The following is a 12,687-nucleotide window of genomic DNA, read 5'->3' as shown; positions in this document are numbered from 1 at the left end:
CACAGTACAGCCCTGCACCCCCTGATCCCCCATCACAGCCCTGCGCGCCCTGATCCCCCATCACAGACCTGCGCCCCCTGATCCCCCATCACAGCCCTGCGCCCCCTGATCCCCCCATCACAGTGCCCCCATATCCACCATCACAGTACAGCCCTGCACCCCCTGATCCCCCATCACAGCCCTGCGCCCCCTGATCCCCCATCACAGCCCTGCGCCCCCTGATCCCCCATCACAGCCCTGCGTCCCCTGATCCCCCATCACAGACCTGCACCCCCTGATCCCCCATCATAGCCCTGCGCACCCTGATCCCCCCCCATCACAATGCCCTGCGCACCCTGATCCCCCCCATCACAATGCCCCAATATCCACCATCACAGTACAGCCCTGCGCCCCCTGATCCCCCATCACAGCCCTGCGCCCCCTGATCCCCATCATAGCCCTGCGCCCCCTGATCCCCCATCACAGCCCTGCGCACCCTGATCCCCCATCACAGCCCTGCGCACCCTGATCCCCCCCATCACAATGCCCCAATATCCACCATCACAGTACAGCCCTGCGCACCCTGATCCCCCATCACAGCCCTGCGCACCCTGATCCCCCATCACAGCCCCGCGCCCCCTGATCCCCCATCACAGCCCTGCGCCCCCTGATCCCCCATCACAGCCCCGCGCCCCCTGATCCCCCATCACAGACCTGTGCCCCCTGATCCCCCATCACAGCCCTGCGCCCCCTGATCCCCATCATAGCCCTGCGCCCCCTGATCCCCCATCACAGCCCTGCGCACCCTGATCCCCCCCATCACAATGCCCCAATATCCACCATCACAGTACAGCCCTGCGCACCCTGATCCCCCATCACAGCCCCGCGCCCCCTGATCCCCCATCACAGCCCTGCGCCCCCTGATCCCCCATCACAGCCCCGCGCCCCCTGATCCCCCATCACAGACCTGTGCCCCCTGATCCCCCATCACAGCCCTGCGTCCCCTGATCCCCCATCACAGTGCCCCCATATCCACCATCACAGTACAGCCCCGCGCGCCCTGATCCCCCATCACAGCCCTGCGCCCCCTGATCCCCCATCACAGCCCCGCGCCCCCTGATCCCCATCACAGCCCTGCGCCCCCTGATCCCCCATCACAGCCCTGCGCCCCCTGATCCCCCATCACAGCCCTGCGCCCCCTGATCCCCCATCACAGCCCTGCGCCCCCTGATCCCCCATCACAGCCCTGCGCCCCCTGATCCCCCATCACAGCCCTGCGCCCCCTGATCCCCCATCACAGCCCTGCGCCCCCTGATCCCCCATCACAGCCCTGCGCCCCCTGATCCCCCATCACAGCCCTGCGCTCCCTGATCCGCCATCACAGCCCCGCGCCCCCTGATCCCCCATCACAGCCCTGCGCCCCCTGATCCCTCATCACAGCCCCGCGCCCCCTGATCCCCCATCACAGCCCTGCGCCCCCTGATCCCCCATCACAGCCCTGCGCCCCCTGATCCCCCATCACAGCCCTGCGCCCCCTGATCCCTCATCACAGCCCTGCGCCCCCTGATCCCCCATCACAGCCCCGCGCGCCCTGATCCCCCATCACAGACCTGCGCCCCCTGATCCCCCATCACAGCCCTGCGCTCCCTGATCCCCCATCACAGCCCTGCGCCCCCTGATCCCGCCATCACAGCCCTGCGCTCCCTGATCCCCCATCACAGCCCTGCGCTCCCTGATCCCCCATCACAGCCCTGCACCCTCTGATCCCCCATCACAGTCCTGCGCTCCCTGATTCCCCATCACAGCCCTGCGCCCCCTGATCCCCCATCACAGCCCTGCGCCCCCTGATCCCCCATCACAGCCCTGCGCCCCCTGATCCCGCCATCACAGTGCCCCCATATCCACCATCACATTATCACATTGGTGAGAAGCCCTGGAGCATAGTGGTTATGGTTGATAGATCTGCAGTGTCCAGATAGACAGTCAAAATGTCGACACGACAAAAGGTCGACGTGAGCTTTTCATGAATATTTTTTAAAAACTGGCTTCTTCTTACTCCATCCATGTCGGCATAGAGGGAGAATTTAACAGTATGCCGAGCCGACAGCATGGAGAGTGACCATGCGAGGGTGCGCTTACACTAATTGGGGTCCATGTTTTCCATGTTGATCTTTTGCCATTGTCGATTTGGTGCATGTTGACCTTTTGTCAGTGTCGACCTGTTGACCCTATGATCCATACCTGAGAGATAATGGAAAGGAGTAAGAGGGGGGAGACCAATGGAGTAAGGGAAGAATGCAGTAAGAACAGGGGAGAGGAATGGAGTAAGAGAGGGAAGGAGAAATAGAAGGGGTGGGGGCACTGAAGAGTGATCGAGAACCCCCACCCGACTGTCAGGACCTATGTGTGCTAAGCCTTGCCGAGTGATAAACTACCATTTTTCTCAAGGTTTAGGGATATATTCAATTAATGTTGGAATGGATCCGACATGCCCTATGCAATCAGCGGCCAAATCTCACTGTCAGATTTGGGCTCTGCTGCTCACCCGGCTGGGACCGGGTGAGTGACTTAGGAGGCAGCCGGAGGGGCCGGGACTGGGTGAGTGACTGAGGAGGGGGCCGGGACTGGGTGAGTGACTGAGGAGGGGGCCGGGACTGGGTGAGTGACTGAGGAGGGGGCCGGGACTGGGTGAGTGACTGAGGAGGGGGCCGGGACTGGGTGAGTGACTGAGGAGGCGGCCAGGACCGGGTGAGTGACTGAGGAGGAGGCCGGGACCGGGTGGGTGACTGAGGCGGCCGGAGGGGACGGGACCGGGTGAGTGACTGAGGAGGCGGCCAGAGGGACCGGGTGAGTGACTGAGGAGGAGGCCGGGACCGGGTGGGTGACTGAGGCGGCCGGAGGGGACGGGACCGGGTGAGTGACTGAGGAGGCGGCCAGAGGGGCCGGGTGAGTGACTGAGGAGGAGGCCGGGACTGGGTGAGTGACTGAGGAGGCGGCCGGGACCGGGTGAGTGACTGAGGAGGAGGCCGGGACTGGGTGAGTGACTGAGGAGGGGGCGGAACCGGGTGATTGACTTAGGAGGGGCCGGGACCGGGTGATTGACTGAGGAGGGGGCCGGGACCGGGTGAGTGACTGAGGAGGCGACCGGGACCGGGTGAGTGACTGAGGAGGAGGCCGGGACCGGGTGAGTGACTGAGGTGGCAGCCGGAGGGGCCGGGAATGGGTGAGTGACTGAGGAGGGGGCCGGGACTGGGTGAGTGACTGTGGAGGCAGCCCGAGGGGCCGGGACCGGGTGAGTGACTGAGGATGAGACCAGGACCGGGTGAGTGACTGAGGAGGCGGCCGGAGGGGCCGGGACCGGGTGAGTGACTGAGGAGGCGGCCGGAGGGGCCGGGACCGGGTGAGTGACTGAGGAGGGGCCGGGACCGGGTGAGTGACTGAGGAGGCAGCCGGAGGGGCCGGGACCAGGTGAGTGACTGAGGAGGGGGCCGGGACCGGGTGAGTGACTGAGGAGGCAGCCGGAGGAGCCGGGACCGGGTGAGTGACTGAGGAGGGGGCCGGGACCGAGTGAGTGACTGAGGAGGGGGCCGGGACCGGGTGAGTGACTGAGGAGGAGGCGGGGACCGGGTGAGTGACTGAGGAGGCAGCCGGAGGGGCCGGGATCAGGTGAGTGACTGAGGAGGGGGCCGGGACCGGGTGAGTGACTGAGGAGGAGGCGGGGACCGGGTGAGTGACTGAGGAGGCAGCCGGAGGGGCCGGGACCGGGTGAGTGACTGAGGAGGGGGCCGGGGCCGGGTGAGTGACTGAGGAGGCAGCCGGAGGTGCCGGGATCAGGTGAGTGACTGAGGAGGAGGCCGGGATCGGGTGAGTGACTGAGGAGGCAGCCGGAGGGGCCGGGACCGGGTGAGTGACTGAGGAGGGGGCCGGGTGAGTGACTGAGGAGGCAGCCGGAGGTGCCGGGATCAGGTGAGTGACTGAGGAGGAGGCCGGGACCGGGTGAGTGACTGAGGAGGCAGCCGGAGGGGCCGGGACCGGGTGAGTGACTGAGGAGGGGGCCGTGGGCCGGGTGAGTGACTGAGGAGGCAGCCGGAGGGGCCGGGACCGGGTGAGTGACTGAGGAGGGGGCCGGGGCCGGGTGAGTGACTGAGGAGGCAGCCGGAGGTGCCGGGATCAGGTGAGTGACTGAGGAGGGGGCCGCGGCCGGGTGAGTGACTGAGAAGGCAGCCGGTGGTGCCGGGATCAGGTGAGTGACTGAGGAGGGGGCCGGGACCGGGTGAGTGACTGAGGAGGGGGCCGGGACCGGGTGAGTGACTGAGGAGGGGGCCGGGACCGGGTGAGTGACTGAGGAGGGGGCCAGGACTGGGTGAGTGACTAAGGAGGGAGCCGGGACCGGGTGAGTGACTAAGGAGGGAGCCGGGTGAGTGACTGAGGAGGGAGCCGGGTGAGTGACTGAGGAGGAGACCAGGACCGGGTGAGTGACTGAGGAGGGGGCCGGGACCGGGTGAGTGACTGAGGAGGAGGCGGGGACCGGGTGAGTGACTGAGGAGGCAGCCGGAGGGGCCGGGATCAGGTGAGTGACTGAGGAGGGGGCCGCGGCCGGGTGAGTGACTGAGAAGGCAGCCGGTGGTGCCGGGATCAGGTGAGTGACTGAGGAGGGGGCCGGGACCGGGTGAGTGACTGAGGAGGGGGCCGGGACTGGGTGAGTGACTGAGGAGGGGGCCGGGACTGGGTGAGTGACTAAGGAGGGAGCCGGGACCGGGTGAGTGACTAAGGAGGGAGCCGGGTGAGTGACTGAGGAGGGGACCGGGTGAGTGACTGAGGAGGAGACCAGGACCGGGTGAGTGACTGAGGAGGCGGCCGGAGGGGCCGGGACCGGGTGAGTGACTGAGGAGGCGGCCGGAGGGGCCGGGACCGGGTGAGTGACTGAGGAGGCGGCCGGAGGGGCCGGGACCGGGTGAGTGACTGAGGAGGCGGCCGGAGGGGCCGGGACCGGGTGAGTGACTGAGGAGGCGGCCGGAGGGGCCGGGACCGGGTGAGTGACTGAGGAGGCAGCCGGAGGGGCCGAGACCAGGTGAGTGACTTAGGAGGCAGCCGGAGGGGCCGGGTCAAAAGAAGGTGAATCCGCGGCTATTCTGCCAATCCACGTGGTTTCCGACAGAGCGTGCCGACCTCTAGGAAGAATACAGACCTTACTGAATAGGTTGGAACCCTCCTGACCTATTGCTGTCTTTCCGTCAACACGCCAGTTTCAGCTACAACCCTGCGTCTGTCTCCCCCATGTGTGTAATAGGTGACATTGGGGCTGTCCTGTGTGTTCTGCACGGTAAGGAAGTGGTGATACTCTCCTACTGTATGTGGTGATTACCATTAGTAACCCATGTGTTACTGTACAGCAGCCGGGCCCCATCAGCTAGTATCTGAGACCCCGGAGGGCCACGTGTGACCTGTATCCCTGTATATAAGGGATTATTTCATGGTTAGACCTGTGGCCGGCATATGCCAGGATTGTTATTGGGGAGGGCGGGTGGGGTGGGGGGGTCTGCTCCCCACTTACATCAGCCTCATTAATCACCCCATTGTATCCAGGCCCTGTACTCCAAACACAGCCTTCCTCCCGGGAGAGCTCCATCTGTCTTCCCTGTCAGGATGACCAGCGGGGGATGTCTCCTGCCGTCCCAGCTCTCATCTCCGACCCGCCACCTACGCTGAATGTACGTGTCAGAGCGACATGCGTGTGGGGCACGTCACGTTACTGGTCTGAGGAGCTGTAGGGGTTAATGGGTGCGGGGGTCCTCCCCCTATGATATTTATCACCAGTCCTAAATGTCCAAAGAATTTCACTTTCTTGAGCCAAATCCCCTCTTCTGACAGCACTATTTATCACTCTGTCTCTCTGCATTCAGCCTGGTCTCAAGAGCTTGCACTCGAGAGAGAGATCTGCAAGCGCTGAATCTTAGAGCAAAGCACACACACACAAAGCCTTCTAGTATATATCCTCATTACTGCCTGGTCCCCTTCCCGTCATTTCTGTGGCCTTATTGTTATTCCAGCTTTGGCCGTGGCCCATAATAGGCATTTACGTGTCTCGTTGCAGGATGGGAAACCCTGCTTGTTCTCCGGCATCCAGCCCACCGGCATCCCCCACCTGGGGAACTACCTGGGCGCCCTCCGGAGCTGGGCCAGCCTGCAGGATGAGTTTGGGCTGGTGCTGTTCAGTGTTGTGGACCTGCATTCCATCACCGTACCCCAAGACCCTGACAGGCTGCGGGAGAGTGTGCTGGACATGACCGCCTGCCTTCTGGCCTGTGGAATCAATCCGGACCATAGCTGTGTCTTCCAGCAGTCCCGGGTGGGTAAGAAATGGCAAAGGGGTGGGACTCTGGTTGGAGGTGGGGTGGGACTCCGGGTGGAGGTTCAACGGTGATATGGGACTCGGGTGGGGGTGCAATGGTGATATGGGACTTGGGGTGGAGGTGCAATGGTGGGGCCGGACTCTGGGTGGAGGTGCAATGATGTGGTGGGACTCGGGGTGGAGGTGCGCTGGTGGGACTGTGGGTGGAGGTGCGCTGGTGGGGTGGGACTGTGGGTGGAGGGGCGCTGGTGGGGTGGGACTGTGGGTGGAGGTGTGTTGATGGGGTGGGACTCCGGGTGCAGGTGCGATGATGGGGTGGAACTCTGGGTGGAGGTGCCAGGTGTAGTGCTGAGAGGAGGCACCAGGGGGTAGGCCTGAGGGGTGTAGTTATATAGGCGGCAGTCACAGAGGTGAGTAGGTTGCTACTTGGAGGACCAAAGGATGGGTTAATACACTACTGTGTATACCCTTGGGAGCGCTTAAATTAGGGTTGCTGACTCAATGGGAGCAGCTGCTTGGGTGGGGAGGGTCAGTCCCCACACAAATATAGGAAAAAAGATAACACAAAAAGCAGCGCTCACAATCAATAATGAGTGAATCAGATTTCAAAAATTATATAAGCAATTTATTAAAAAACAATATTAAAAAGATTCATATATAGCAGCACATTTGTAACATATAATTGAATCATAAGCAAAGGTTGTTATGGTGTACACTGTTACAAAAAATTAATAAATAAATGAATAAACTTTAAAAAAAAATTGTTGTTTTAAAAACAAAAAATGGTGACCAGATCTCACGTGTATCGGAATATCCCCATCCGGGGTGGAGGAATAATGGATCCCGCACTGTCCACACTATGTAGTAGTCCCAATATTGAAGTGGAGTCCAATGAACGGCGATTTGTAATCCTGTAGGCACAACGAGGGAGTGGCTGATGTTGTGATAGCCTACCTTCAACCTCGTGGCCGGGTGTCCAGGTTGGATTGGATTGAATAATTGAATTGAGCCGCAGACTTCCAATACTTGGTTGGGGAAGATGGTGGTCAGACGATTAAGCAGGTGAAACCTCCAAAGTATTATCCAGGATCTGGCACCAGCAACACCAACGCGTTTCGCTGTCCAAACGTCAACTTTATCAAGGTATGATAAAGTTGACGTTTGGACAGCGAAACGCGTTGGTGTTGCTGGTGCCAGATCCTGGATAATACTTTGGAGGTTTCACCTGCTTAATCGTCTGACCACCATCTTCCCCAACCAAGTATTGGAAGTCTGCGGCTCAATTCAATTATTCAATCCAATCCAACCTGGACACCCGGCCACGAGGTTGAAGGTAGGCTATCACAACATCAGCCACTCCCTCGGTGTGCCTACAGGATTACAAATCGCCGTTCATTGGACTCCACTTCAATATTGGGACTACTACATAGTGTGGACAGTGCGGGATCCATTATTCCTCCACCCCGGATGGGGATATTCCGATACACGTGAGATCTGGTCACCATTTTTTTTTTTAAAACAACAATTTTTTTTTAAAGTTTATTCATTTATTTATTAATTTTTTGTAACAGTGTACACCATAACAACCTTTGCTTATGATTCAATTATATGTTACAAATGTGCTGCTATATATTAATCGGTACTTGTTTCCTAGAACGGCCACAACGATTTAGATCGTTGTGGTCGTAAGATAAAAAATCGGATCGGTCGCATCGCATGCGATTTGGTCGCATACGATGCGACCGATCCGATCTGCCGATTTTTCACCCGATTTTTTTTTTTTTTACACCAGATTTGTTTAAATTGCCCCCCCAAATGTTAATAAGTGTGCTAGACCCCACGATAGACGTGAACCCGAAGCGTGGCGAGCGCAGCGAGCCCGCGAGGGGCGGCGGTGCGCGTCCTCCGACCTTTTCATTCCCCTACTATCCACTAGGGCGTGGAGTGAGAATATAATAGTGTGGCGAGCGCAGCGAGCCACCGAGCCCGAAGCGTGGCGAGCGCAGCGAGCCCCGCGAGGGGACGCGTCTAACTTCACAGGTATACGCGTCCCCTCGCGGGGCTCGCTGCGCTCGCCACGCTTCGGGCTCGGTGGCTCGCTGCGCTCGCCACACTATTATATTCTCACTCCACGCCCTAGTGGATAGTAGGGAAATGAAAAGGTCGGAGGACGCGCACCGCCGCCCCTCGCGGGCTCGCTGCGCTCGCCACGCTTCGGGTTCACGTCTATCGTGGGGTCATGGCGGGCACATAAAAAATGTGAAATGGGTCATATTGGCCCATTTCACCTTTTTTATCATTTTTCCCTATGTGAGATGGACTTAATCAAGTCCATCTCATCTTGTGCCATTATAATGGCACAAGACCGACCGATTTCAATGTTAAAAGATTTTTTAACATTGAAGTCTATGGAAAAATCGGGTCAATCGGTCGGTCGCATCGCGGCCGATTTTAATTGGTCGCGACCGACCGATTGACCCGATTTCTGTCAATCAAATGGAAAAAATTATAAAAAATCGGCCACATCGTGAGGATCGTGTCCCTTAATTAAGAGCCACGATCACTCACGATTGTGGCCGTTCTAGGAAACAAGTACCTATTAATCTTTTTAATATTGTTTTTTAATAAATTGCTTATATAATTTTTGAAATCTGATTCACTCATTATTGATTGTGAGCGCTGCTTTTTGAGTTGTCTTTTTTGCTACTTGGAGGAGCATTAGGCAGAGGTGCCATGCTGGGAGGAGTTGGAATTGGAGATGTGGTTCTGTGCAGAGGATGGATGGGCTGTATGTGGGAGTGGCCTAAGGTGGGAGGAGTGTAGCTGCAGAGGTGGGATGGGCTGTAGATGGGAGTGGCCTCAGGTGGGATGGGCTGTAGATGGGAGTGGCCTCTCAGGTGGGAGGAGTGTTGCTGCAGAGGTGTGATGGGCTGTAGATGGGAGTGGCCTCAGGTGGGATGGGCTGTAGATGGGAGTGGCCTCTCAGGTGGGAGGAGTGTTGCTGCAGAGGTGTGATGGGCTGTAGATGGGAGTGGCCTAAGGTGGGAGGAGTGTAGCTGCAGAGGTGGGATGGGCTGTCGATTCGAGTGGCCTCAGGTGGGATGGGCTGTAGATGGGAGTGGCCTCTCAGGTGGGAGGAGTGTTGCTGCAGAGGTGTGATGGGCTGTAGATGGGAGTGGCCTCAGGTGGGATGGGCTGTAGATGGGAGTGGCCTCTCAGGTGGGAGGAGTGTTGCTGCAGAGGTGTGATGGGCTGTAGATGGGAGTGGTCTCAGGTGGGAGGAGTGTAGCTACAGAGGTGTAATGGGCTCTAGCTGGGAGTGTGATTGTGGGAGGTGTGTAGGTGCAGAGGATGGATGGGCTCTTTGTGGGAGTGGCCACAGGTGAAAGTGCACCGGTGAGAGGTGTGGAGGTGCAGATGTGGGAGTGGCCTCACGGAGAGGGGTCGAATGGGCTCTAGGTTAGGGTGTTAGGGAGCAGGTATACAGATCTGTAGCTAGGTTTTTTCTATTTCTCAGTAAAACAAAGCACTACCTAATGATGATAATCCTATTTACAATATGGAAATGTTTTGCAGCTAGCAGTGACACAATTTTGAGATTAGATGGACGTACAGTATACATCACTTTGATTGTCACAGTCTATAATATTTTGTGTTAAATGTGTGTATATATATAGTTGTACGTCAAATACAAATAAATAAACGTTAAGTTTTATTTCAAAGTGTGCCCCAATAACAGAGATATGTACCTGAATCACTGACACCTGTAATTACTGAGGTTCTCTCTGATCCCGCGCTGTGTCCAGGTACCAGAACACGCTGAGCTTGGCTGGATTCTAGGCTGTCTGACGTCCATGCCGCGGATCCGCCATTTGCCGCAGTGGAAGGTGAGTCGTAGAGGAATACGGCCAGTAACCCCAATCTCTGCACCCTCATAGCCCCTTACATAACCCTGTCGCTGCTGTGGAGACCAGGATGGTTATGGCGTTACCCTCAGGGACTCCAGTGTAGCGAGCGTTACATGCGCGGTCTGCGCTCCGCCAGGCAGCTGTTACATATAACACGTTCTCTCCTTATGTATTATTAGATGAAGAGCCAGACGCAGAAGAACGAGGGAAGTGTTGGGCTGTTCACCTACCCGGTGCTGCAGGCGGCTGACATACTGCTGTACAGGTAAGTGCTGGCGGCTGACCCTGGTACCCGGCTCGCTAATCTGTAAGCTGATGTCCCCTCAGTGATGCACTGTACCCTCCCTGGTGACGCACGGCACGGTCTGGGTCCTCTGTAAGCTGATGTCCCCTCAGTGATGTACTGTACCCTCCCTGGTGACGCACGGTGCGGTCTGGGTCCTCTGTAAGCTGATGTCCCCTCAGTGATGCACTGTACCCTCCCTGGTGACGCACGGTGCGGTCTAGGTCCTCTGTAAGCTGATGTCCCCTCAGTGATGCACTATACCCTCCCTGGTGACGCACGGTGCGGTCTGGGTCCTCTGTAAGCTGATGTCCCCTCAGTGATGTACTGTACCCTCCCTGGTGACGCACGGCGCGGTCTGGGTCCTCTGTAAGCTGATGTCCCCTCAGTGATGTACTGTACCCTCCCTGGTGATGCACGGCGCGGTCGGGGTCCTCTGTAAGCTGATGTCCCCTCAGTGATGTACTGTACCCTCCCTGGTGACGCACAGCGCGGTCTGGGTCCTCTGTAAGCTGATGTCCCCTCAGTGATGTACTGTACCCTCCCTGGTGACGCACGGCGCGGTCTGGGTCCTCTGTAAGCTGATGTCCCCTCAGTGATGTACTGTACCCTCCCTGGTGACGCACAGCGTGGTCTGGGTCCTCTGTAAGCTGATGTCCCCTCAGTGATGCACTATACCCTCCCTGGTGACATGCTGCACGGTCTGGGTGCTCTGTAAGCTGATGTCCCCTCAGTGATGTACTGTACCCTCCCTGGTGACGCATGGCGCGGTCTGGGTCCTCTGTAAGCTGATGTCCCCTTAGTGATGCACTATACCCTCACTGATGACGCACGGCGCGGTCTGGGTCCTCTGTAAGCTGATGTACCCTCAGTGATGCACTGTACCCTCCCTGGTGATGCACGGCGTGGTCTGGGTCCTCTGTAAGCTGATGTCCCCTCAGTGATGTACTGTACCCTCCCTGGTGACGCACGGCGCGGTCTGGGTCCTCTGTAAGCTGATGTCCCCTCAGTGATGCACTGTACCCTCCCTGGTGACGCACGGCGCGGTCTGGTCCTCTGTAAGCTGATCTCCCCTCAGTGATGTACTGTACCCTCCCTGGTTACATGCTGCGCGGTCTGGGTCCTCTGTAAGCTGATGTCCCCTCAGTGATGTACTATACCCTCCCTGGTGACGCACGGCGCGGTCTGGGTCCTCTGTAAGCTGATCTCCCCTCAGTGATGTACTGTACCCTCCCTGGTGACGCACGGCGCGGTCTGGGTCCTCTGTAAGCTGATGTCCCCTCAGTGATGTACTGTACCCTCCCTGGTGACGCACGGTGCGGTCTGGGTCCTCTGTAAGCTGATGTCCCCTCAGTGATGCACTGTACCCTCCCTGGTGACGCACGGCGCGGTCTGGGTCCTCTGTAAGCTGATGTCCCCTCAGTGATGCTCTGTACCCTCCTGGTGACGCACGGCGCGGTCTGGGTCCTCTGTAAGCTGATGTCCCCTCAGTGATGTACTGTACCCTCCCTGGTGACGCACGGCGCGGTCTGGGTGCTCTGTAAGCTGATGTCCCCTCAGTGATGTACTGTACCCTCCCTGGTGACGCACGGTGCGGTCGGGGTCCTCTGTAAGCTGATGTCCCCTCAGTGATGTACTGTACCCTCCCTGGTGACGCACGGTGCGGTCTGGGTCCTCTGTAAGCTGATGTCCCCTCAGTGATGTACTGTACCCTCCCTGGTGACGCACGGTGCGGTCGGGGTCCTCTGTAAGCTGATGTCCCCTCAGTGATGTACTGTACCCTCCCTGGTGACGCACGGTGCGGTCTGGGTCCTCTGTAAGCTGATGTCCCCTCAGTGATGTACTGTACCCTCCCTGGTGACGCACGGTGCGGTCTGGGTCCTCTGTAAGCTGATGTCCCCTCAGTGATGTACTGTACCCTCCCTGGTGACGCACGGTGCGGTCTGGGTCCTCTGTAAGCTGATCTCCCCTCAGTGATGTACTATACCCTCCCTGGTGATGCACGGTGCGGTCTGGGTCCTCTGTAAGCTGATGTCCCCTCAGTGATGCTCTGTACCCTCCTGGTGACGCACGGCGCGGTCTGGGTCCTCTGTAAGCTGATGTCCCCTCAGTGATGTACTGTACCCTCCCTGGTGACGCACGGCGCGGTCTGGGTGCTCTGTAAG

The 12,687-nt window shown here is 58.6% G+C and overlaps 1 protein-coding gene across 1 annotated transcript in view; it reads left to right on the top strand.

Annotated features, from left to right (window-relative positions):
- WARS2 (tryptophanyl tRNA synthetase 2, mitochondrial) overlaps positions 1-12,687 on the top strand; it is a 30,826-nt gene that overhangs the window by 925 nt on the left and 17,214 nt on the right. The window contains exons 2-4 of the mRNA XM_083171483.1: positions 6,074-6,328; positions 10,138-10,218; positions 10,419-10,504. Coding sequence (XP_083027609.1) covers positions 6,074-6,328; positions 10,138-10,218; positions 10,419-10,504 — 422 coding nt within the window. The remainder of the gene's footprint in view (positions 1-6,073; positions 6,329-10,137; positions 10,219-10,418; positions 10,505-12,687) is intronic.

Source organism: Crinia signifera, chromosome 2 (assembly GCF_055691185.1).
Source record: "Crinia signifera chromosome 2, ASM5569118v1, whole genome shotgun sequence".
NCBI classification, from domain to species: domain Eukaryota; kingdom Metazoa; phylum Chordata; class Amphibia; order Anura; family Myobatrachidae; genus Crinia; species Crinia signifera.
Note: the sequence above shows the minus strand (reverse complement) of the source record. Positions and strands in the feature narration are given on the sequence as shown.